General features: G+C 41.6%; 1 protein-coding gene across 5 annotated transcripts in view; it reads right to left on the bottom strand.

Moving 5' to 3' along the window:
* Ncoa2 (nuclear receptor coactivator 2) overlaps positions 1–26,931 on the bottom strand; it is a 375,936-nt gene that overhangs the window by 29,407 nt on the left and 319,598 nt on the right. For 3 of the 5 annotated variants that reach the window (XM_023722409.1, XM_023722406.1, XM_023722408.1), the window contains exons 9-15: positions 26,198–26,341; positions 22,433–22,580; positions 19,302–20,571; positions 11,047–11,257; positions 7,848–8,054; positions 4,203–4,418; positions 437–566 (exon numbers count right to left, since the gene is read on the bottom strand). In XM_023722409.1, coding sequence (XP_023578177.1) covers positions 437–566; positions 4,203–4,418; positions 7,848–8,054; positions 11,047–11,257; positions 19,302–20,571; positions 22,433–22,580; positions 26,198–26,341 — 2,326 coding nt within the window. The remainder of the gene's footprint in view (positions 1–436; positions 567–4,202; positions 4,419–7,847; positions 8,055–11,046; positions 11,258–19,301; positions 20,572–22,432; positions 22,581–26,197; positions 26,342–26,931) is intronic. The other 2 variants (XM_023722410.1, XM_004637535.2) reach the window with 2 other exon arrangements.

Below are 26,931 nucleotides of genomic sequence, written 5' to 3' on the forward strand. Positions count from 1 at the left end.
GGGGGATTGAACCGTGGTCCATGTGCTTTGCTAAGCTTGTTCTAAGTAGGTGCTTTAGACCACTGAGCCATCTCACCAGCCCCAGAAACCATACTTCTCTGAAACTCCGCAAGCTTCTTGAAAAGCCATTCCAGCTGGCTGAACTCTTGGAAGCTGGCTGACCGCTGTCATGGCACCCACACGCACAGCTACCCATGACAGCTACCAGCAAGTGCACTTTGTTTTCAGCTCAACTGTAACTTGGTAAGGGCATGTTCTAGACTTGCTGATCACCTCTGGAACCTTTCCTTGTCTACTCAGTAGTGGATATGGTTTCAATAAACAAAAACAGGCTGTGCATAAACCACTAAGAAGAAACAAACTGCTGGCAGAGGCCTGAAGGACCTCACACAAGCATGCTGCTGCTCTTCTCGGAGTCCCAGGTCTCAGGACTCACCTGTTTTGGCTGGCGAAGGGTGCCTGCTCTATAGGCAGGATGCTGTCAGGCCACGGGGCAGTCTGATTTGGAGGAGCTTGCTGTTGGCTGTACTGAGGTCCTCCCATACTCATCTCTAATTCAGATGGCCCTGAAGAGGGATGGGGAAAGAAAATGAGAAGCGAAAACTTTTGTGTTATTGCATTATATAATCAAGGGAATATTATATCTGCCATGCAATATAAAATGAACTATCTGCTTAATGGGAAATGCAAGACAGAGACAATGACATTTACATCAGTAAATGTAAGATGAAGTTTTGCTTTGAAATAGAAAGGGCCAGTGAGACTCAGCAGACTAAGCGCTTCCTTATGTAAGCACAGGGGCCAGGGTTCAATCTGCTGAGCTGGCCACTGAGACTGGGCGTGGTGACTCACACCCGTAATCCCAGTACTGGGGAGGCTGAAAACAGAAGGATCACCATGAGTCTGAGCTCTGTAGTGAGACCCTGCACAAACAAACAAACAAACAAACAAACCCAAAACACACTAAAAAAGAAAAGGCAATAAGGCCAAGGTTAATCACCCATTTTAGAGACTGTATGGATCAGATATCCAGACAGGATTCTCTACTGTGCTCACAAATTGTCATGTGTATGAACAAAACTTTGTTCTCAGTACTATTTACTCACAGAAAATTAAATGGAAGAAACAGGAAAAGGTGCCAATTCACATAAAGGTCATAAAAACTGGGTGTGGAGTGTATCTCTAATCCTACCTACCCAGGAATCAGTTTGAGATTAGCACAGGCAGTTTAGTAAACAATAAAAATACATAAACAAAGGGGCTAGGAGGGAGTCAGTGCAAAAACAAAAACTACCAAACAAAACAGGCTGTATTTTGGGCCGGTGAGATGGCTAAGCAGTCTAAAGTGCCTGCTTAGGCAAGCACAGGGACCATGGTTTGATTCCTGGCACCACATGCTGTACCAGCCCTGCCCCTGGGTGGGCTGAGCTGGCAAAAAAAAAAAAAAAAAAAAAAAAGAAAAAAAAATAAAGAGCTGTACGTTAACATAAGCAAGATTATTAAATGAAAACTGTAAAATAAAGAAAAGAAAAAAATAAAGAGCTGTACGTTAACATAAGCAAGATTATTAAATGAAAACTGTAAAATAAAGATCATTTTCCTGGCACTGTTCATTGCTGTGGTGTCTTGGTGAACAGCAGATAACAGAACCTCCCATTTGCCTTGATGCACCATTGGCTGCCACAGCATCACACAGCACGGATCTCTAGGAAACCCCACTGGACTTCTACTCGTGACAGGGTAGAGCACAGAAGGCAAGCAGCATGTTTATGATGATGAAAGGAGTTTGGGGCTTGCAGATGTTCTGAAAGGCAGTGGGATGCCGAACCATACTTTAGGTCACCTGGGCCTACACTTCTGCTGCACCTCTGTTAGCTCTCCCACTAGCATCAAGGCAGGCGAAGCCATAAGCACAGACATGCTTCTCCTCAGAAGGGCTTCCAGGGGTTCAAAAGCTAATGGGCGACGTTTTTCTTTTATTATGTAATCATTGTCTGTAACCTTCCTAGCATTATTATCATTTTTTTAAAGTTAATTATCTTTTTTTTTTTTGACATTTATTTATTTATGTGTGTGTGTGGCCAGCTCAGCCCACCTGGGGGCGGGGCTGGCTGGCATGTGGTGCTGGGGGATTGAACCGTGGTCCATGTGCTTTGCTAAGCTTGTTCTAAGTAGGTGCTTTAGACCACTGAGCCATCTCACCAGCCCCTTCCTAGTATTATGACAGAAAATTTTCTGAGTTCATGGGTTTTCTGACTTTAAAAATCAGAGAAAACCAGCTATAAAATAAAGTTTGTAGACTAATATCTTTCCTTTTTTTTTTTAATCTTTGTGGTACCAGGGACTGAACTCGGGACCTTAAGCTTGCTTGCCAGGCACATGTTTTTTGTTTTTTTTTTGTGTGAAGGTGAAATTGTTTTTTTTTTTTCAAAGTTTTATTGATAAACAGATAGCAATGAGACAGTTTCAAATCCAATCAGAAGTACAGTTTCAACAAATAATACACTGCATATATTCTTCTTAGTGGTTAATTAGGCACATGTTTATACTGCTGAGCTATCTCCCAGGTCCCTGCAGAGTAATATCTAAAGCTCAAAAGCCAACTGCTCTTCAAGGAACAACTAGAATAAATTTAACTTTTGGATATTAGGGTTTTCTTACCTATGATTTAAAAATTAATAAATCTGGGTATTTTTTAAAAAACATTACATAATGCTGAAAACCTTCAAATGATGTGACTTTAGGTTTGCAGCTACTTACTACCTGAATATATTCCACATAGAAAGGCAATCCAAAAGTCATGTCTCAGAACAATAAGGCAAAATATGCCAAGTGATGACATAACAAGGTGAGAAAACTGATGCCAGAGCTCGGCCCAGAGCCCGTGTTCTCCAGCAAGCCTGTGTCTTCCCACGAATGGGTTAGCTCTTACTCACTGCGCAGCCTCTAAGTATATAGAAAGTGCATGAACAATGACTTAATCACGCTGCTATACCCAAGGAGGGTTAATATGTCAGTGATTAAGGATATAGTCTCAAGAACAGAATTAAGAAAATTTCAAGCAACAGCTGAAGTGACTACAAAATTTTTCAATATAGCAACTTTGACATTATTACATTCATACAATTCATACACTTAAGTATGAGATTCAGTGGGTTTTGGTGTACTATGTTCAGGGCTGCACAATCATGACCATCAATTTTTTGCTATTGGTTGATTTCTTTTTTCTCTTTTTTGGTACTGGGAATTGAACTCAGGACCTTGAGCTTGCTAGGCAGGTGCTATGTCGTTGCTCATAATCAATTTTTTTTTTTTTTTTGGTGGAACTGGGGATTGAACTCAGACCCTTGCACTTGCCAAGGAAGCACTTATTCCACTGAGCCATCTCCCTAGCTCCTCATAATCAATTTTTGAATGCTTTCAAGAAACCCCTTAACATTAGGGATCCACTAGTCCCACAGTCCTATATAGCCATGCCATTTGTGTCTCTACACGTTTGTCTGTGCTAGGAGATCACACATGAATGGTGGCACAGAACACAGCCGATCATTGATTTTAGTGACATCATAAAAGACCTGTACCTTTAGTGAGGACCCAGGAGGACACATTAAGAACCTAAAGTGGTGGCCAGGATGTTCTTATTTTACATCTTGGGAGGCTCCTGATGACCATGCAATTTATAGCCATGCTTGTACCACTAAACCTTTTTTTTTTTTTGTGGTACTGGGGATTGAACTGAGGACCCTGTGCTTGCCAGGCAAGCACTTATTCTACTGAGCTATCTCCCCGGCCCTACCACTAAACCCTCTATCTTTAAAAGATCACACATATAGCACTTACAGTGGCATTTTTCATTCATTTTTCCCCAAAGGTGAAATGAGATAACTTAATGAAAATAAAAGGCCACAGAGGTAGTTGGTTTTCTCAGAATATTTGAGGGTTGGGGCCAGGGAGATGGCTCAGTGAAATAAGCGCTTCCCTGGCAAGTGTAAGGGCCTGAGTTCAATCCCCATCCCCCCCCCCCCAAAAAAAAAAAAAAAAGAATATTTGAGGGTCTATGACTGTATATAGACTTCTAGAAAATCCCACTCATGACAGCTTCACTCAGGAGGATTATCTACACTGTGATTCAGGAACAAGACCTTTTAAGAACTCATAGAGCTTTTGACTCCATTTAAAGAAAGCACACTGGACTACCTTACCTATGTTCATGACCTGAGACTGAAGCATCTGTCTTTGGCCAGGCTGGCTGTTGGGCCTCATGGGGACGCTAGCGGTCGGGTTCCGAATCATACCTCCTTGGATTGGCCGGTTCATGGCACTGGTGGTAGCGGCACAGGTGACTCTCACAGCTGCACTCTGCGATGCCCATTCTCCAGATGGCATGGTGGGCCGTGAAGCATTGCTACCCATCATTCCTGCATGCAAGTTAAAGAAAGCTGAGCAGCACAGCCACTGAAAACATCCCGCGAACACAGCCCATTGCACTGGTTAAAGGCAGCCACTCTGCAACCCACACTTAGTCCAACAGCTAACACCACAGTGGGGCAGACAGGGGCTCTGGGCTAAGACACAAGAACTGACAACTACTATGAAGTTTCACAATGTTATCTCGCCACTTAATGTTCAGAAAAGCTGCTAAATTGTTCCCATATGTACTTAGAAGCAGTTGGCTGTGGGCCAGAGGAGAACCCCAACTTCCTTCCTCAGGAAGTGAATCACATTAGCTGACACACACGTCAATGCTTTACTTTCCAAATGGAGGGTAGGCTAAAAGGAACAAGGTAAAACTGATAATCAGTGCAATGACTATAAAGCAAAAACTGAGTATCACTCAAACCCACACAAGGCATCTAACTGTTCAAATTCCTTTCAGAGTATTCAAATTTGGTAAACTCTGGAGTTGATCAAGGGCAGTCTCTCTTTGGGGTGGGGTGGGAAGGGCTACAGGGTGTTCAGGGTCTCACTACTAGATTGGACTTGTAGTGATCCACCTGTTTATAGCCTCCCAAGAGAAGAAAATAAAATAAGTGGTGGGGAAAATGAAATCTCTTTCAGATATTTACTGTAGCTCTTGCCAGCTACGGCAAGGGAATTCTTAATATATCCAAAACACTGCCTCCTGATTATACATGTTTAGAATGGATTAGAATAGCTTTGTCACAAAGCCTCTGTACTTACATTTTTTTTTTTTTTTGGTGCAGAGACAGGGTCTCACTACATAGTTTAAACTTGCCTTACACCCACTATGTAGCCCAGGCTGGCCCTGAATTTGGAGTGATTCTCCTGCCTCAGCCCCCCAAGTGCTAGAATCACAGGCATGCGTCACCATGTTGGGCTGCTCTGGAGATTTTGTTATCAGAGCACAGCACTGTCCAGTGGGATGCACTGTCTCCTCCGGCCTGTCCTGTGAAGACCTGGCCCGGTCCCTGGGACACGGGCAGTGGTAGGTCACTGGCTTAGACTTGACATTTTGAAGGGGAAAACACCCAAATGAAATGATGTCCCTTTAATTTTGAAATGCTGTGTGTACAAGTTTTACTTTCAAATACATAGCTCGCTTTTCTTGACTGTCATTGTGATAAGTCATTAGAATGTATTTAATAAGTACACAGTACATATCTTGTGTGTTTCTTCACTCAAATATGTTGAAGATGATACAGAGTAAAGAATAATTAGTTAGATTTAAAAAGTTAGAACAATACTAACATTTGAAAATCCATTTTAAGATTAGATTGGGAATATCCAAAGATACTATGAGAGAAAAGGCATTTTATTTTTTCTTAAGTCTACAATTTAAATCATATACCAAGGTTAGGGAAAGACTTGAAAGAAGAGGGGGAAAACCTAATTTGACAATGTTAGTACAGTAACCAGGACAGTCTCTTGTTTGCTGTTTTTGGAAGCGGAGTGCACTACACAAAAGCAGTGGTTTCCAGGCTCCTCAGATTTTAAGGAGGGCAGCCCCCAATTTCCTACATAGGATCCCTACAACTTGGAACTTCTTGTGTTTTGTTAAGACACCCTTAATAAAATGATCGGCTCCTTTGCTCTTATACAACTGAGCTACTGGGCAAGCCCCCACCTTTGCACTTACAGAATTTTACATAAATCAGTGTTTTATCTTAAAATAACAAAATCAATATGGGACCATTTCTATGAACATACAAATTAATGAAGCAGTCAGTGCCTGCACATATAGCAAGCAAGCAATAAATATTTGTTCAATGAAAAATCTTTTTTTGTTGTTTTTGTTTTATGTATTTAGTACAGGTCTATGTAGATCAGACTTGTAGTGATCCTCCTGTTTTCTGTCTCCCAAGTGCTGGGATTGTAGGTGTGTGTCACCATGCCCAGTCTCAGTTGACTCAGTGCACCCTAGGGGCAGGGCCATCACTGGCACACCAAGGAGGATCAAACCGTGGTCCTTGCTGTCTGCCTAGGTAGGTGTTTTAATCTGCTGAGCTATCTGGCCGGCCCTTGTTCAGTGAAAAATCTAATACAGCACAGTCTTGCTTCTGATAAATTCACTACCAATAAGAGAATGCAAAAATACCAGCTTATGCCATCACATGGAATTTTTATATCCAGTTAGCTAGCTAAATGACAATGGATACGTTACAGATTAAACAAAAGAAAACATGAAGAACTGAAAGATCCACTTTTTTTATAATATCTATTTCCAAACTTTTGTCTCTAGTACCTTCTAGTACCTCCTTGAGACAAAGGAAGAAAGCTGTTAAATGTGAGCAAGCCTTTATTAGGAAGTCAGCACTTTCCTATCCCATAAAAAGAGATAAATACATAGCTAGCTAGAGAGACAGTGTGTATGTATGGTACACAGGACTGTACCTAGGGGTTAGGCCTAGCCTATATTCCCTGCCTTTTTAAAAACTGAGACAGAGTCTCATTAAACAGTTAAGGCTACACTTGAACTTGTGATCGTCCTGCCTTAGGCTCTCAGATTCCTGGATTATAGGAATCCACCACACCCAGCTAATAAAGAGATCTGATAAAGTCTAGGATGTTGAGGCAATGGCAGTCACTGCTGCAGCAATGGTTTTAGGCCTGCATCTGGATGACAGCTTGTTAATATGATACCTGCTGTGAAAATGTGCCCAGGTGACTTGGCAGACAGCTGAAGTTACAGCAGGCCAAGGTCCAAATCAGATCACAACTTCCTTCAGAAATGGAGCCCTGGGTCAGATCTGAAAGTTATCATTAGACCAGGCACACTACTATTTAAAATTCTTTATTTCTATTTTGAAATAGGGTCTTATAACATGGCCCAGGCTGGTCTACAACTCATGGGCTCAAGAGACCTTCTGCCTTGGTAGCCTCCCAAGCAGCCTGGGCTGTAGGCACACAGCCTGGGCTGTAGGCACACACAACTAAAGATATTCACTCTAATTCTTTTTTTTTTTTTTTTTCAATGAGAACTGGATCACCAAGAAGTATGAAAAGTCTGGCTAAATTTTAAACTTCTAATTTGAAATTCTTCAAGTACAACTGTAAATTTTGGGGTCATCTGTAGATTACCACTGGAAACTAGCATTCAGCAATTTTTTCACATATATCCTTTGCATTCAGAATACTAGCTGGGGTAGAAGTGAAGCCTATTACAGGATCAGTGATCAGAAACCAAATAAAAGTAACAATCACAGAATAGAGTGACTGGCTCATTGGAATAATTTCTGATATGCCACTCTCACACTGAAAACCTGCATTTTCTTATTTTCACAGGTTAGCTTCTAACACACTAAGAAAACTTTACCTGTTTGATGTGCATGAATACATCACAATGTGAAATACCCCACCAATAAAGAATAGTGCATTTGAGCCCTTACCTGTACTACCGTTCCCTAAGTTGCCTTGGTTTCCTATCATCCCTTGGTTACCCATCATTCCTGGCTGAGGTATCACTGAGTAGGGACTACTGTTTCTGATTGGTGGGAAGGGTCCAGCACCAGATGGGCTTTGCAATGTGATGTCAAGTGGTAAATTCTGGTTTGGCAATAACCTGCCCAGTTGCCCTGGTCGTGGGTTATTAAAAGCTAAGGAGAAAACAAATAAAAATTAAAGGTTAATATAGGATAATGGAAAAGAATATTAACAGAAGCAGTGTTTAGGGAAAATGTCATTTTGTCAAATAACAAAGATGTGCAAGTCATGGAGCAACTACCTATGTGAAAGACAAGTTCACAGATAAAAGACATGCAGCCCCGCAATGTTACATGTGACCTGATCAGCACATCTGTAATTCTTGATACTCTTGCAAGAAAAGAACACTCACATGCACATTAGTTACCATATTACACCCAAACTCATGAGGTAGCCCAAGCTGCTCTTGAGTTTGCAATCATTCTGCCACTGCCTCCCCAGTGCTAGGAGTAGAGCTGCGCTCTACCACATCTGGCTTCTCCACAGCAAGTTTTAATATTTAACTGTTGTTTCCTAAATGGACCATTAATGTGGCCGTTCCATGTTGTTATTCAAACCTAGTGGTATTACTTTCTCATAGTTATGCAGTAAAAAATATCTCTTCATACAGCACCAAATCCACACATTTGGAAGTTAAAGTATCATTTCTTTTCAAAATCTTATTTATTTAATTTATTTATTTGATACAGGGTCTCACTGTGTAGTTTAGAATCACAGCATTTCAGCCTCCCCAGTGCTGGGATTACAGGTGTGTGCCACCACTCTCAGTTTTGGGCTGGCACAGCACACCTGGGGTCTGGGGTCTGGTCTAGCAGCTTAGACTGCTGAGCTATCTCCCAGCCCTACAGTAGCATTTCTTAACTGGACTTTCCTAGGATTAGAATTAGCAGGGGGTACTCTTCATTGGAAGTTAAAAGTTCTACCTTTTAGCTTACTGTATTACCGAAAGCAGTATTAAATGACACCTTATTCTTTGAAGTACAGCCTCTTTGAATTCTGAAAACATTTATATTTCAAATAGTTTTCACGGTTAGTTGAAAAGAATTTACTATACCTTAAGGACTATAATCTTCAATCTGTTAACAATGTTCTCAAACTTTTTTTTTTTTTTTTTTTTGGCTTGCCAGGCAAACGCTTATTCTACTGAGCTATCTCCCTGATCCTCTTAAACTTTATTATTATTATTATTACATTATTATTATTTTGTTTGTTGCAGGGTCTCACTATGCAGCTCGGACTCGTGGTGGTCCTCCTGCTTTCTGCCTCCCCAGTACTGAGATTACAGGTGTGTGCCACTACACCTGCCTGCTCAGCCCATCCTGGAGTGGGGCTGGTGCAGCATGTGGCGCTGGAGACTGAACGAAGGTCCCTGCACTTGCCTAACAAGTGCTTTAGTCCGCTGACCTATCTTGCAGCTCATTCTTAAACTTTAAAGTATTAAGCTATAAATGATAATTTATACTGTTAACTTATTAGATAATATCAAATACCTTTTTATAAATTATGTAAACATAGCCTGAGATACCAGTTAAAAGAATTCCATTCATAGTAAAAATAAAATATTTACTTTTTAAAAAAATGTATTTGGAGTGCTGGGGAGATAGCTCAGTAGAGTAAGCACTTGCCTGGCAAGTGCAGGGTTCTGAGTTCAATCCCCAATACTGGAAAAAAAAAAAAAAAAAAAAAAAAGTATTTGGTATAGGCTCTCACTCAGCAGCTTGGCCTTGTATTGATCCTCCTGTTTTCAGCCTCCCCAGTGCTGGGATTACAGGCATGTGCCACCATGCCAAGCCACAGAGGCTGGGTCAGTGAACCTCTGGGGGCAGTGCTAATGTGGCATGTGGTGCCAGGGATTGAACCCTGGTCCCTGTGCTTACCTAAGCAGGTGCTTAGTATGCGGAGCTATCTCACTGGCTCTGAAATAAAATATTTAGAAAAAATTACGGCTCAGAGTGGAAATTTGGAGCCAGCAGAGCATGTGGTGCCGGGGATGGAACCTTGGGTCCTTGGCGCTTGCCAGGTAGGTGCTTAGACTGCTGAGCTTTCTCCCTAGTCCTCAGAGTGGAAATTATGTACACATGTAACTATCTGGTTACCATTCAATAATCTGAATGTAATTGGGAGCTACAGATAGGAGTCACGAGAGTCCCTACAGAATTCTTTATTACTTCTTTTAGTAAGCAAAAACTATTTAGTGTGTTTCATACCCCTTTCAATTTATTTATTTTTTTTTTTCGCATTTTTAGGGAAGGGTCTATAGGGTGTTCAGGGTTTCACTACTAGATGAGAGTAGTGATTTGCCTGTTTACAGCCTCCCAAAAGCTGGGATTACTGGCGTGCATTACCACGCCCAGGCTCAATTTCTGTCTCAGCGCACCTCCAGGGCAGGGCGGGCAGGTCAGGCCCCTGCTCCTGCTTGTAGGCGCTGTAATCTGCTGAGTTATTAGCTAGCCCTTAACTATTTGGCCAGCCCTTCCCTTTCCAATTTCTTGACATTGTCATCTCCCCTGCTGTGTAGTCAATCCTGTATCTCCCCCAAATAGTCAGGTTTGAGATACCAGGCAAAACCTCAACTTTATTTTGCTTTATCCTTTTCAATGGTCAGAAATCACTGGATAAAACACCTCATAATTGAAGACATTCTACGATGCAGCTGATAGTTACTGTTTTTGATCAGAGAACAAATGCTGCTGATATAGTCACAGTGAATTGTTTTAAGAAAAAAAGTCATTCTGTTGACCAACATGGAAGTTTACTATCTTTATATAAATTATGGCCCTGCTACAGAAAAAATATTTTCTTTCACTTAAAACTATTGGGCCACTTCAATAGAGGGAGTAACTGAAACAAAGGGATATACAACAATCAGCAGAGCAACGTTACCAGCCTTGATTGCTCTCCCAGCATTTACCATGTTGATTATGTTAGTGGAGAGGTCAGGGAGCCACATTCACCTGAAACCATTTTGAATATTGTTTTGGAAGGACCAGAACAGTAGATGGTGCTATTGGATCACAAAACCACTGCATCACACTTCGATAACGTCTGTTCCTGACAGTGTTTGCATGGGGACCTCTGGTGAAACCAGCGCTAGCTCATACTCACTGCTCTGTGACATTCTCAAGGCTGTTTTCGGGGTGCCAACAGGTGTGACGGGGCTGTTTTCAGCTGTGAGTTGCATGAGGTCATTGATGATGGCTTGCTTGTCCACTGATCCAGCAGGGGCGCCTGGCCTTGAGTCTGGGAAAAGCTGCGGCAACTGACTATTCTGCAAATCATCCAAAATCTCCTCCAAGTTGTCCAGCTCACTGCCAGGCTGTAGTTAACAAACAAAAAGAATTTATCCAGGCCTTCTCCAAGAGTGTGCTCCCAGTGCTCTTTGCTCTGGCAGACCTCACTGGTGTTAAGATACCACGGCCAAACAAAAACACAGACACATGGGCACCTCAGGCCCCCTTTATTTTACACTAGTCATCCAATTAACTGTACACACATTCCCAGTGACTGATTGACAGTTCAGGTATAGGTTTTATTACTAAGGCTCTCTATGAAATCGACAACAATAAAGAAAATTGGAATAAATGGGATCTAATTTGCACTTAGTATTTTGCAAATGGCCATTTTGTTTTAGGATCCCTGCACCCCCCTTCACCCCTGAGATGGCAGCAGACACAAATAAGCTTGAAGTCTAGCTAAGCAATGCCTTTTCAATTTGAGTGGTGTTTTCTTTCTGTTTGCACTTTCAGTTTTATAGACAGCGGCTTTTTCAGTTACTCATCAGCTTAGGTGACAAATTGTAGGAAAGCAGTAAGAAAACTGGTTTCTCCCCAACACAACACTTACTAATCTGATTTTACAGAAGCCACAAAAAACTTTCTATGTCTTCCTCCAATTTAAATTCAATTTCAAATACTAACATTACAGTAATAAGTATCACTTATTATCTTTTTACCTGGCACTTTTCCAGGAAGCTGATTTCATAGATACATTTTTACAGTTAAACCAATCTATGTGCCACAACTTAAATTCAGACAATGCAGTCACATAAGAAACAAGATGCTAGGATTACTTTCTAGTAAAGAATATGCTAAGAAAAAAAAAAAAAGAATATGCTAAGATCGATCGACCTTCCTTCCTTCCTTCCTTCCTTCCTTCCTTCCTTCCTTCCTTCCTTCCGTATTTGGTACAGGGTCTCACTGGACTCCTATTGATCCTCCTGTTTTCAGCTTCCCCAGTGCTGGGATTACAGGTGGAGGCGTGCATCAATATACACAGCCACAGAGGATAGCTCTGCAGGTCTGGCAGTGGGGCCGGAGGGGCATACGGCACTGGGGATTGAATCCTGGCCCCTGTGCTTGCCTAAACAGGCACTTAGTCCACTGAGCTATCTCGCCAGCTCTAAGATTTTTCTTGATGGGTAGGAGGCAAACAGGCAATCTGTTTGCAGTCAGTGGATAAATCCCGAGTCCTTGACCATAACTAGCGTTTTCCCTTTATACTGGTCAAATGAAATATGCACCACATACCTGAGCCAATGAGCTGCACTTTAGAGTATAATGACTTACATTTTACTATTATTATTATTATTACTATTATTATTCTGAAAAAGGGGCTTGCTGATTAGTACAGACTGGCCATGTAGTCACTGTAGCCCAAGCTGGCCTCAAACTTGCATTGATTCTCCTATTTCAGTTTCCCAGAAGTGCTGGGATTACAGGTATACCCCACCACACTTGGTTGGGTTACATTTTTTTTTTTTTTGTGGAACCGGGGATTGAACTCAGACCTTTCTGCTTACCAGGCAAGCACTTATTCTACTGAGCCATCTCCCCGGCCCCTAGGTTACTTTTTTTTTAATTTTTTTTTTAAAGTTTATTTTATTTATTTAGTGTATGTGTGTGTGTGGCCAGCTCAGCCCACCAGGGGGCGGGGCTGGCTGGCTTGTGGTGCTGGGGGATCGAACCGCGGTCCCTGTGCTTTGCTAAGCTTGTTCTAACTAGGTGCTTTAGACCACTGAGCCATCTCACCAGCCCCCTAGGTTACATTTTAATCCTATGTACAATTCTCATCCTCTACATTCAAGCTGGATTTGCTAAAATTTTGACAACTTGTGGCAGATTTAGAATCTGTATTCATTCATTCATTCATTCATTCATTCATTCATTCATTCATTGGTACTGGGGATTAAACTCAGGACCTTATTCTTGCCAGACAGGTGCATATGCCACTGAGCTATCTCCCTAGCTATCACAGTAATTTTTTACTGGATATATTTCTCAAGTTAGGAAGAACAGATAAGGTGATTTTTTAAGAAACAGTACTAGGGACTGAACATAGGGCCTTTACACTGACTGACCTGCATCATTAGCCGCATCTGAGCTAGAGCCTTGTTAAGTTGCAAAACTGCCAAGGCTGGGTTGGGCCTTATGATATTCCTGCCTTATGCAGCTAGAGTACTGGGATAACAAGGAAGGCCCCCACACCCAGCCCTCAGTGGGCATTCCATTTGATTTTTCTCAGAAACAGTAGCTTACCAAATCACAGAAACTCATTTTCCCAGGAAATTTCTATTGTGAGGTTAGAGCAATTGTAAGACCATTTTCTTGCCACCCACTTCTAATAAGGAATGAACCAGCTCCATGGGAGAGCTGTCTTACATGGGGGTGGGCTTCAAAATTGCACCCTAAAGTTCAGATAGACAAAACAACCTTGAAGTCCTCAGGGAGGCACAGTACTGCAGACTCCTCAGAGGGCAACAAAACCTTTCCTCCAGAGTAGGGGATACCACTGTTTCTTTGGCCTTGAATAAAGCAGTTCAGGCAGGGATTATGCTGTGTTTTAAGAGCCAAATTCTCATCACCACCTCACGAACACTAGAAGGGTATATGCTCACTGAGCTGGAGGGCGGGCCACACTCACACAGCGCAGGTCTAACTCTTGCTCAGAGTCTGGGTCTGATTCCTAGCTTCCCCCACATGAACATGAGCACAAACACAAGTTAACTTCCTTAATCCAATTGTGGATTGGCTATCTCTAATAAGTAAGGAAACACGCATTTTTAAAAAGATAGGTGGGTTTTTCTTGGGGTTATACAAGCAAATGAATTGGTTCTATGTAGATTCGTAAATATGGATGCCATCTGAATTCCTTTAAGCTTCCCACCTGAAAATGCATTAAGAAGATGCCCCACCGGAGATAACACTGTGCTGTCTGTGTTTACTCTTGGTCAACGTGCAGAGTATACATTTAACATTACCTGGAAGGCGTGAATTGGAGTACATGAAGTTGGTGATAAAAACCTTCTCCTACATTGCTGTACCTTCTCATTCTCATCAGAAGTTCTGTCCTTTTCCTTTCCTTTCATTAGGCACAGTTTCTTCGCATGCCAAAAAGATCAACGCCTGCCTTTAGAGCACTGTGCTAAGGCACTTTCAAATTCTGCTTAGGCATCTATTTGAATGCCCAAACTAGCCACATCAACCTGAGGAGTTAGTTTAAACTATTTCAGGCAGAAAATGAGTCAGAAAGATTTTTATAAAAGTTCTACAAAATGAAAACTAGATTTTAATTTTTCATATTTATAATTTTCAAGTTAATTTGTTCTTTAAAGGATCAGCATACATTTTAATAAAATGTATTCTAATAAGTTATAAACTAGTTTTTCAAAACATATTTATTTATTTATTTTTTGGGGGACAGGTTCTTGCTATGTAGTCCAGGTTGGCCTTGAACTTGCAGCAATCCTCCTGCCTCAGCCTCCCCAGCGCTGAGATTATAGGAATGTGCTAACCATACCCAGCTTCAAAATATTTTCAACAGAAAATATAATTTCATTACATATGCCCAAAAGAAAATTGTTATGAGTTAATAATATAATTCTACCATATTCGGAGGAAAATTTTTAGGATTCTAGCAGCTGATTTTTTCCCCCCAGAGTCTTGCTACATAGGCTAGGCTGGCCTTATCCATTTTTCTGCCTCAGGCTCCTGGAGTGCTGGGATTGTAAGTATGTGCCACCACACCCAACTTCTATCAGCTTAAAATAGGGTTTATCTTTATTTTTTAAAATGTATTTGGTATAGGGTCTCACTATGGACTTGTAGTGATCCTCCTGTTTTCAGCCTGTCCAGCCCTGGGATTATAGGTGTGCTCCACAGGTGGCTGATTCAGTGCTCTGGCGTAGCATGTGATGCTGGGGATCAAGCCATGGTGCCTGCGCTTGCCTAGGCAGGCTCTTAGACTGCTGAGCTATCTCACCAGCCCTGGGCTTATCTTTCTAATGGAATCAAATACTAAGAAGGAATGCTTTTTAAATTACTTCCAAACCTGTGTAAGTGTTTCAGCATCACTAGAAAGAACGTTAAGCATTCACTAGGACAGGTATGAACCATTCTCCATTGTGTAAAGAAGGCTATGTCTTAAGTCAGTAAACACACTGGAAATTTTTCTGTCACTGTTTCTGTTTCCTGTTGGTTAGGAAATGCCATAAATGTATCTTGTTTAAATACTCTAGCCAGTAAAAAAAAAAAATACTATTTTAGGTATTGCAGCACCAATGAAGCACTTCCTGTCCTTAATAAGTTAGTAATAGATTAAACACACACTCAGTTAGTAGTTTTTTTTCCCTGAATCAAAGTAACAAGGCAGTTAAATGCAGTTCAGGCTGTTTTACCTCACTAACCAACTTACTGTATTTCCTTGAAATGAAAAGTCTTCAATAAATGTGTGCAGCAGGTGACAGAAGATTCAATTCATTGGTATTTGGAATCATGAAGGAAAACAGGAATGAAAGAGATTTTTTTTTCTCTCAATCTAACTTTGATCTAAATTTAGGTAATGCACACTTCCTGTGGTAACTTTTCAAACTGCAATGTTTTTGATGTTAAAATTGCTGTGTGCAGCAGTACTTTTGGTGGGGTGTTTAAGAGGGAGAGAAGGGAGGGTGAAGCTAGAGACTGAATTTCATTAAGAAAAGTATATGCACTGTGTATGTGTGTCTATGTGAGACACACCTGTGCACCCTGTTTTTTGAGACAAAAGTCTCCCTATGTAGCCCACAGTGTCCTTTAATTCACTATGTAGGACAGGCTAGACTCAGACTCCCAGAGATACCCCTGCCTCTGCCTCCAAGTGCAAAGATTACAGGTTTGCACTACCATATTTGGCTATTTGATCTACACCAAGTACGAGATCTGTGCTGATTATATTCTAGGCTTGTTTCAGAGATGAGACAATTTTGATTAGAAAATCGTTCTGCCTAAATCACATCCAGAAACTGCAAGTGCCTCAAGGACTTTCTTTAAACTTATTCCTTCTGGTCTGACATTAGTGCAATTATACATAAATACAGCAATGCCAAGCTGGGTGTGGTGGCACACGCCTGTCATCTCAGCATTCTGGAGGCTGAGGCAGGAGGGCCTGCCATGAATTTGAGGCCAGCTAGGCTACCTAGTGAGTTCAAGGCTGGCTGGAACTATAAAATTTTGTTTGATTTGTCTGAAAATCAAACAAAAAAAGCAATGCCAAACAGTGGCTCTTCAGTGACCCTCCCCACTCTTAGGGTTGTATCCCTGAGAGAGGAGCACATATGTTTATGGAGAGAGAGGCTGGGCACTAGGCTAAGGTGGCTCCCCTTCACTGTCCTGCCCCAGTGTGTCAGGACAATGGAGTGACACTATCCGCGCCTACCATTCTCTCAACAGTCCACCCTATAGTCCTCGGAAGATTAAAAAATTTACAGCTGTTCACAGCTTACTTTGTGCAAGACCTTGCTGTTTGGTTTCTGCTGAGATCCTATTCCCCCAACTCAGGCTTTGAACACAACACAGAACAGCTGCTGCAGAGACCTGGCATGAGCATCCAAGCTGAAGGATTAATCACCAATGATGTTTGCATAATTGGGCTCTGAAAAGTTCTATCTGTTCTCAGAATTGAGTGGCAGTTGTTAAGACATCAAAGTGGAAGACAGGAACCCAGGCGTGGTGGCACTTGCCTAGCACACCTCAGTATTCTAGGAGGCTGAAGCAGGAGGGTGGAAAGTTTGAGCCTGGCCTGGGCAGTTCAGGGAGACTCTGTCTTGGAATAAAAAATAAAAAGGGCTAGGCATGTAGCTCAGTGTGCAGACCCTGGGTTCAACACTGAGGGGCGGTTAGGGGCAGTGAAAGTGTGGAGCTGAGTGCTGAGACCTTGCAGGCCCTGGGTAGAAAGGCAGGCCACAGCCTCAGTGCTCTGGATGAGACTGCAATCCCAGCAGGGCGTGAGGCGGTGCCTTGTGCTACCTCAGCTCATCGGACAGTGCAGTGCGTGGGTACAGTGCTCTCCACCCTACCTGGTCCCCCAGTGATGCTGACACATAAAACGTCCACTACAAGCAAGCTGCAAGGGAAAAATGTACAGGCATTTTAAGTAGGGAGGGCCTTGCAGCTTTTTCACTTTTTAACCAATCACAGCCCACAACTGGTTTGAGGGGACAGGACAAGTCTGGAGACCAGAGCAGGGGTGAGGCCCTGGTGAAGTCTGAGGTCCTCTACTACCGCCATCACTTCTCTGTAAATGCTGATGCCAAACGTTCATGGCTGTCACACCTGCCCCCTCTCTAAAGGAAGAAAAATGCAAATGTTTTTTTTCTTATGATGCCCTTACCACCTTGAGATACTATCAAGAATAATTTTTTTTTAAAATGCATTTGGCACAGGGTCTCACTATGCAGCTTAGACTTATAGTGATCCTCCTGTTTGCAGCCTCCCCAGAGGTGGGATTATAGGCATGCACCACAACACCTGTTTTTGGTGGCTGGCTCAGTGAGTCTGAGAGACAGAGCCACCTAGTCCCTGCGCTTGCCTAAGCAGGCATTTAGTTCACTGAGCTATCTCACCAGCTCAAGAATAATTGTGAGGAAAGGAGGTTGAAGAGAAGTTGGAAAGAACACAATTTCAGTTAGCACAAACAAACTTCAGAAATGTACAATATGTACTATAGTCAATAGTATACAAAAAAAAGTATACAGTTAAAATTGCTATGAGATTAAGCATTTATTCTACAAAAAAGGATCAGATTTTGAGGAAATGCATATTTTGAGCTTGATTTATCCATTCCACAACACATATATTTTATAGCATCATGTTGTTTACCATAAATATATATTTTTTTTTTTTTTTTTTTTTTATTTTTTTTTGGTACTGGGGGTCAAACTCTGAACCTTGTACTTGCTATGCAGGCATTTATGCCACTAAGCTATCTCCACAGCCCAGAATATAACTTTTGTTTGTCAATTTAAAAAATGATTTTGAATATCATCTTGTGTTCTTGATGTTTTTCAATGTATTCATTTTTCAGACAAGTACAACAGGTAATTTAATGTTTGTTTTGAAACAATGTCTTGCTATACAGTCCAAGTAAGTTGACCTTAAACTCCCTACATAACCCAGGCTGCCCTCTTCACTTGCCACAATCCTCCTGCCTCTGCCTCCCAAGTGCTGGGAGTCTGGGGATGCACCATGTAACCTATTTTAGTTTTGAATTTATAGATGATGACTTTGATATAGTAACACTCAATCAACTTTTGCCTATTTCCTCTTAAGTTCTTTTCTTTTTATGTTGGTGGTCCAAGGGACTGAATCTGAGGTCTTACACTGAACTGTATCCTTAGGATTTCTAATTTTTAATTTTCAAGACAGGGTCATTCTAAGTGGTATAGACTGGCCTTGGACACAGAATCCTCCTGAGTAGCTGGGATTAAAGGCATACACCAGCACATCAATACTGTTTACACCAGTGACCTAAGAAATTCATCTGCATTAAGTTAAAGCGTTGGTGGAGAAGAAAGCAACATAGAATAATAGTCACTGGGTTTGAAAACCAGCTAAATTCTGATCTTACAAAGAGAGAAAAATAAATAAGGGATAATTCAATTAAGTCCGTTCTGATGAAACCCAGTTTTGAGGATGTGATTATCTTCAAATAGAGGTCAGAAAACTATGGCAGACTATGGCCCATGGGCCGAATCCTGCCTCTACCTTTTTGTAGTGCTTACGGAAAAGACTATTTTGTGCTGCATGAAAAGCATATACTTCAGCATCTGTAAGTGCAGTTTTCCTGGAGCAGAGCTACACTCATTGGTGAGTGTCTATAACTCCTTTGTATTAGCATGGCAGGTTGAACCCCAAAGCCTGATACCCACACCATAATGTCACTTTATGCGGGAAACTGTTTAAAACACAGATTTGAGTAAATTAACTGTTTCTATGTAAAGACCACAAGGGAGATTTCTATCATATCATGTGGGGCCTCCAAAAGCCTTGTGGATAAAATCCCTGTGGACACAAATTAGCATTCCAAGGAGAAGACTTCAGGAAACTCACCTGGTCACCAGGCTCAAAGCTCATCTCCTCCTTCTCAGTCTTCATAGCTATTAGCTTTGTGTTACTGGCAGGGTCTGTCTTACTGTCCAGTCGCTCAAGTTTGGGGGTTATTTCTGGTAAACCAATATCTTTAGTATCATCTTTATCTAGCAAATAGCGAAGTAGTGCATTCTCTTTCTTCTTGGGGCTCACCGGCTCTTGTTTAATAGTCACTTCTGAGCCAGGAGCTGTGGTGCTGGACTCCTGACTCAGTTCTTTGCCTGTGGCTTCTGCTGTTAGCTTGGCTAAGTCCACAGGAGAACTGCTGTCCTGCAAGAGTCTGTGCAAAATTTTATGCTTCTCCTTGAGTGAGGTCCCATGGGTGGACCCAGAGCTGGGCAAACTATTTGTGGAGTCCTTGTTTGTATCCGACAAAGAGCTGGGTAAGGGTGAAGGCTCCATCTGGTCAGACTTGGTGGTCAGCAGCTGCAGGAGTTTGGTCTGTCCTTTGCTGTCGTGCAACCTGTTCTGTCCCTCGGCTCTCTCCCCGCTTGCTGCCGGGGGCATGCTGGAATCACTTGTCTCTTTCTGCTCTCCGGGATGGCAGCTGCTCTCCACCTGTCCAGTTGTACCTTCTGATGGCTCCCCATAAAGCCCAAAACAATCTTTGGAGTCCAAGCTCCCCATCTTGCTGAGTGGGGGAGGATTCATATTAACTGGGGAGTTTTGCAAATTGCCCATTTTTAGGTCCGGTGAAGCCAACGATGACCCTAATGAAACCCCGTGCCCCTCACTGAGGGCCTGAAGTGCATTGAGGGAACTGTTGGTATAACTATGGCTATTTCCTGTGCTGCTGCAGACTCCCACGGGGGAATGCAAGCTTCCTGCAGGGGAAAACTGACTGGGTGGGATGCGAGGACTACCAGCTACTCCGGGGCTCATGCGATGCCTTGGCGAAAGCATAGAGTTGGGCTGCCCTGGATTCATGCCGGGGCTGCTCTGTGAGGGACTGTTCATTTTGAGTGCATAGTTACTACCCTGAGGAGTGGTTGCTTGCATGCCTGACACATGGTTCATTCCCCCAGAACCACCAAACCTGCCCATGGACATGCCCATTTGTTCCTTTGGGCCATTTATGGGAAAATTTATATTGCTACCAAGGGTCATGTCCTGACCTGGGTTCCCACTGCACATGGCCTGATGGGCAGGGCTGCTAGAGCTAATTGGATTCAATGGCTTCCCCATTGCTTGTCCAGTCAGATCCGGGTTCATTACACATACATTCTGCTCTCTGTATAATGAGGAAAGAAAGAAATATAAGATAAAAGGAAAATGCTTCACAAGTTGTTATTAATTTTGAAAAATGAGATAGCCTCTACAAGCACAGACTGCATTTAAAGGATAGACAACACTGGGACGAAGCCATCTGCAATTACAGACAAGACTGAACTTGTACCGTTTTGGACCAAGGGGGATGTTTTTGAGGCAACTCATTAAGATGTTTGTGGTCTTTATGGAGGGGGTATATATAAATTTGACTACGACCATACTGAATCTGCAGTTAGCAGACAGGACATTAGAGGGGCTCCAATTACATATATATCTTTCTCACAAGTAAGTGAGCTTGTATTGTCAAATAAATGATCCAAACAAGGATAGCTCTCTTCAAATATTTGCTAGAAAATTGTAATTCCTAACAACAGACACATCTGCAGGTTTCAAGAATATCCATTACATTAATGGATATCCATTACCTTGGGTTCAAGATGGAATGAAAATGTAGAAAGGAAAACTTGTGCCTAACTATTACAGGGACTGCAGGACCTAGAGCTACAGTTGTTAGAATTGTTTGGAATTAGTCTACCTTGTTTAATAAATTTCTACTCACCAGCCTAACTCCCACAAGTCAGTGATTCAGAGCTGACAGGGGAGGGAGCTTTGTTTTGTCTTTTTGAGACAGTGTCTCAACTATGCAGCGCAGGCTGGCATTGAACTCACCCTGATCCTCCTGCCTCCATCTGCCTCAGCCTCAAGTGCTGGGATTACAGGTATGGGTACCACACCTGGCTTGTGGGAAGGAGCTTTGGAGTGACTGTCATTTGTGATTTTATTCACTCCTGGGTAACACCCCTCAACTAAGGGACAAAAAGCAGGCTCTCATAACAAGATGATTTCTCAAGTCTTAATGTTCATTTTCAACTCTGACATCATTTGTGAGTTACTAAACATGCTCACAAACCCAAACAAAACAGGTTTCACAAATTGTCAAAGTATTATCCTTCACCTAGGTGGGTGCAATCTGCCACATCTGTAATCATTTTTGAATCTTTTCATTTTGAAGTGAGATTTAGTAACAGCTGGCAAACAGGGCTGCATGAGTATTTTTTTTTTCCTACATAATAAATAATTGAGAAATGGGATTCTTCAGCTAGAGCAACTTTACTTTTTGATTGTAACTCAAAGTTCCATAGCACACATACATAAACATTTATGTAACTTGAAATTTAATCATTTTAATATATGCTCTTAAAATATATATATTTAAATCAATCAATCAATCAATCAATCAATCAATCAATCAATCAAGGTACTGGGGATTGAACTCAAGACTTGCTGAGCTATATCCCTGGCCGAGCAATAGTTTTTGATATTTAAGTCAACATTCACTTTTCTTTCCTTTATTATAAAAAAGTTTATCACCCTTTAATTTAAAGTCTAATATCTAGATGCTAACTTAAACCCAGGAACAAAGTCTACAACATTCTCTGTGTATGTCTGTGAAACACCAAGGGTCAGAAACTGCTAGCGGCCTCAGAATTCCTGCCTTCCTGTGCTGCCACTGGGAGTGGGTCAACTTCGGTGTGAAGGGTGATCATGCTGGTGCAAGGTTATTTGAGTGCTGTGTTCTTCCAGCCAGATTCTAAAACTCCCCAGTGTTAAGGCTAAAACTCAAAGGCTAATCCTTAGTTGCCAATGACACTACCTGGCTTTTAACCAATACTTCACCATAAGTTAATTTTATACTTTATAATACCAGGACTGATGAACAGAAATGCCTAACCAATCCGCAAAGCTGTAGGATCATTTATTGCTATTATAGTATTTCCTGTCAACTTGGGGAGGGAAGATGAGCTCTTCAGAGCGGGAGTTACCTGTGAAGCATATGTAAAGATATCACAAGCTGAGGCTCATTGGTGGTCGGAGAACGGATCAGTTTGCTCTTCGTTTGCGCAGTAACAAGAGTGCCGTCAGACAAGGAGAAACGATAGACCTGACTGAATGCCAATCCTTGCCTCAGTACTGTGGGCAAACAAAGAAACAGAATGTATGAATGTATGTTTAGGGAAAAAGAAACCTAATTGGGGGCAGAGTAACAGTAATAAAACTAAGTTTTATGACATTTTCCTACCAGAAGGATTTTTTTTTTCTCTGAATGCCTTCAGGGCATGATTGGCTGGCTTGAGTTGTGGGGATTGAACCACAGCAACCTGAGCCTGACTGCTTTGTTGAAGCAGCCACTTAAAGAACTGAGCTAAGGGGAAGGACCCCATACATTTTCCTACCAGTATGTTAAAAATTTTAAGACTTCATGATGCTAAAGCTTTATAAAAGCACATTTATATTTCACTCAAAAATAATTCTTACACATTTAAGAATTATTTTCATTACAAAAAAAACCCTGTGGCTTCAATTGTGCTCTAAAATCTTAAGTATCAGGGCAAAACTGTGTGGGTTTAATGGTTTAAAACATTAGGTGAAAATAAGATTTTCAATGACATAACATATACCACATAAACAATATCTCTAAAGAGTATAACTTGCTTTTGATTTCCTTTATAATAAAATTATTAAAATGACATTTATGTTTTTCTGTTTTTTTTTTTGTGAAAATGACATTAATGATATTGAATATGCTCTCTGAATCTAGAAACAGATGAATCCATCATCTCATACTCCTTTTCTTTTTCTTTCTTATTTTTTTAAATGTATTTGGTACCAGGTCTCACTATGCAGCTCAGACTAGAAGCGATCCTCCTGTTTTCAGCCTCCCCAGTGCTGGGATTATAGGCAGGTGTGTGCCACCACACCTGGACTCAGTGGCTGGCTCAGCACGCCTGGGGGGCGAGGCTAGCACAGCATGTGGTGCTGGGGATCCTATCCTGGTCCCTGCGCTTGCCTAAGCAGGCGCTTAGTCTGCTGAGCTATCTTCCCAGCCCTTTGTACTCCTTTTTTTCAATTTTGTTTCTCACTCTGTATGAAGTATTATTTTTTCCATGACTATGAAAACACTAGGTAAAAAACAATTAGAATAATATTTTCAGAGGGAAAAAAAAGGCTAAACAAAACTAAAACAACAAAATAGTAATGTATTGTTGGTTTATTTTAATTTTTAGATAAAGGTCAGGCACTTCCATTTTTGAGACAATGAACAAAATACAATATATAGTAACAAACTAATTAGTTTAACTTAATTTCTCTAAACTATCTGTTTGGGTCTTTTTTTGTTTTGTTCTGAAACAGGGTTTTGCTATGTTTGTTCAGGCTGGCCTCAAACTAACAATTCTCCTGCCTCAGCCTTCTGAATTCTGGAATTATAGGCATGCACTATCCTATCTGGCTAAAATATCTTGAGATATATTTTGTCAACCAATGGTATTTTATATTGGGGAAAAAAAAAGTCGTAAAATTTAGTTGTCTCTTAAGCCATTTTAAAAGGCCTATTATGTTTCTCCAACATTATTCTCATAACAAATTTTATGGGCTGAAGTTAGTCCCCAAGCAACCAAGCACATCCACCATCCCACAAAGTTTTCACAATCGTAGGGGTGGGGGCAGTGGCTGTGGAGAAAGAGAATGCAAGTTTCAAGTTCTTGGTAAAATTTCTTTTCTTTCTTTCTTTCTTTTTTTTTTTGTGGAACCGGGGATCAAACTCAGGCCCTTGTGCTTGCCAGGGAAGTGCTTATTCTACTGAGCCATCTCCCCGGCCCCTAAAATTTCATTTTGAACAATGTGTTAAATTACTCCCCTCAGGAGTAATTAGATACTACGCTTGGGTGTCACTTTCTACCATCCACTGTTGCATAAAGTTACTGTGGAACGATAGTAAGTATTAGAAATGAATTACTGCACAGATGTGTGTCTTGCTTTGGATAAGAAATATATCTAAAAGGCAACTCAAATACCACTTTTATAATAGGACTTTCTCTCCCAGTGGCTTATGACATCAGAATTTTATCTGACCATGGCGTGATTTACAAAGCCCTTCAGAGACTTCCATTCACTGTGAATGGTCATTCCTAGTATCATCTATTCGGCAAGTATGAATGTCTATATGGGTGTCCTTTCAGTGGTCTTATCTGTTTAAACCTAGCACAGTGTCTCATACATCTGTGCAAACCTGTCTGTACGGAAGGAAGAGGGCAAAGAATGGGAAGCAGGGCACCGCCATTCAAGCCCCAGGGACACTGAACATGTTGGCTTATGCAATTTCTTAGTTTCTGTTGTCATTATTTATTTCAAGCCAGATACAGTGAAGTGGCAGGCTGCTATCTCATTAAACACAGTATCCATATTTCCTCTTACACTTTCAACTTAAGTAACAAATTGTTGGATAATGTGTAGTTTTTTTTTTTGTTTGTTTGTTTTTTTTTTGCAGAACCAGGGCTTGAACTCAGGCTCTGTGCTTGCCAGGGAAGTGCTTATTCTACTGAGCCATTTCCCTGGCCCAATAATGTATAATTTTTAAGAAATAAAGGTGAAAAAGATAAGATAAGAAAAAATAAGGGAGAAAGTGTTCATTGTGATCGGTACCCTTCTGTAAGTGATCTGAAACACATAAAGTTTAAACAAACTTATGGCGAAATGCCAAGGTCACAAATGCATACTAAATGGATGACAAACTATGGCTCCATTTTCAATAATTTGTTATAAAAAAGATGCAGCCCACAGTCCACTTCGTAATGAAGTACGCCACTCTGCCAGGAGTGGCTCACGCTGCATGGCCCATACTGACCCAATGTATTCATCAGGGCATGGAAGGAAGGGCAACCCTCCCAACACTAAGCACTTGCTAAGACCAAAGTATTTCTTCTTGGTCCCAATTTCTTTAAAAGAAATCCGCAATACACTTGGAAAAAGTGCCACTGTGCAGGGACTTCTGAGAGCAACACAGTAAGAATGACCAGCAGGGTGGCCAGGGGCTGTCCTGAGCTGACACTGACAGAATGCTGGAGAGTCAGTCCCTTTCCCTACCTCAGCGCCCTTGTCCACAAATAAGGCAAGAGGCAGCTGTAAGGGTCAACAGAATGATGCAAAGGGACAAGGCCACACAAAGGCCAGACATGCAACAAGGGCTGTGTGATTCTGGAAAGGACTTCGAAGGCGTGAGTTGAGCTCCAGCTATCCTAGTAACTCTATGACTGGAGACAAGACATTCACCTCCTGGGGACTTCTGGAAGCATTTGAAGTCTGCTTTTAATCACCCTAAAGGAGGGCTTGAGATGTCCCTGTTGGCCTCACTATGGGTTCACTCATGTTTGCAAATTTTATTTATTCCCATTTCCAGATTTCTCTACTAGACCAGATACTATTTCTTTGGGCAGTCCCTTGCTGTTCTATCACACATCTGGAAGTCATAGGAACAAAGATTTAAAAAAAGAATACAATGACTCCTTCTTCTCTCCCTTTCTCCATCATCTTGATCCACCTCCTTTATCATGCTATTCTGACCTGCAAGTCTCCTGTACCTTTCCTTCCAATGGCAGCAATTAGGGTAAATGACATAAGCACAGAACACTGAGCCACTAGCTCTGTCTCCAAGGTGAGCTTTGGAAACCCCGCTTAAGAAAAAGTTCCTATGGGAAACAATCATCTATGTGAAGTCCCCTCAAAGAAAAGCACTGTTTCGGGAAGCTTGCCTTCGTGATGGTGCCTCTTAGCATATGACACAGACTCCCCTTCATGCTGTGCGTGGAACTTCTGGATGCACCTCCTCACCAGGTCCTCCCAGCCCGGTTTCATGGCTGCTCTCATGGTGCTTGTGTCCAGAGAAGTGATCTTGCCTAGGAGACAGCAGCAGGCATTATACTTACTCATTTCTTCTTTACAGAAAGAATTAAAATTTAAAAATATATACATTTATTTACTTATTTTTGGCTTTCTGAGATAGGGTATCTCTATGTAGTTCAGGCTGTCCTGAACTCACTACACAGCTCAGGCTGGCCTCAAACCAGCCTTAACCTCCAGAGTTCTGAGATTACAGGCACATGCCACCATGCCCAGCTACATACATTTACTTATAATCATACCTTTGTCTCTGTGGGCTTTGGTTCTGGGACCCACCTTCCCCCATGGATATCAAACCCACAAATGTTCAAGTCCCTTACGTGAAATGACATTTGCATACAACTTACACACATTCTCCCATATACGTTAAATTATCTCTAGATCACTTCTTAATACAATGCAAATTCTATGTAAACAGGTATTATGTTATTTAGAGAGTAATGAGAAGAAAAAAGTTTGCATGCAGTTTTTTCCCTCCTGACTACTTTATCTGTGGTTGGCTGGATATACAAAGGCAGAGCATGACGGTAGGGAGGTTGGCTGTACTTAGGATAGGGACAAGGTCCTGAACCAAAGGGCATTTGAT

This window comes from Octodon degus, unplaced genomic scaffold (genome assembly GCF_000260255.1).
Source record: "Octodon degus isolate 3935 unplaced genomic scaffold, OctDeg1.0 scaffold00091, whole genome shotgun sequence".
In the NCBI taxonomy this organism is placed as follows: Eukaryota; Metazoa; Chordata; class Mammalia; order Rodentia; family Octodontidae; genus Octodon; species Octodon degus.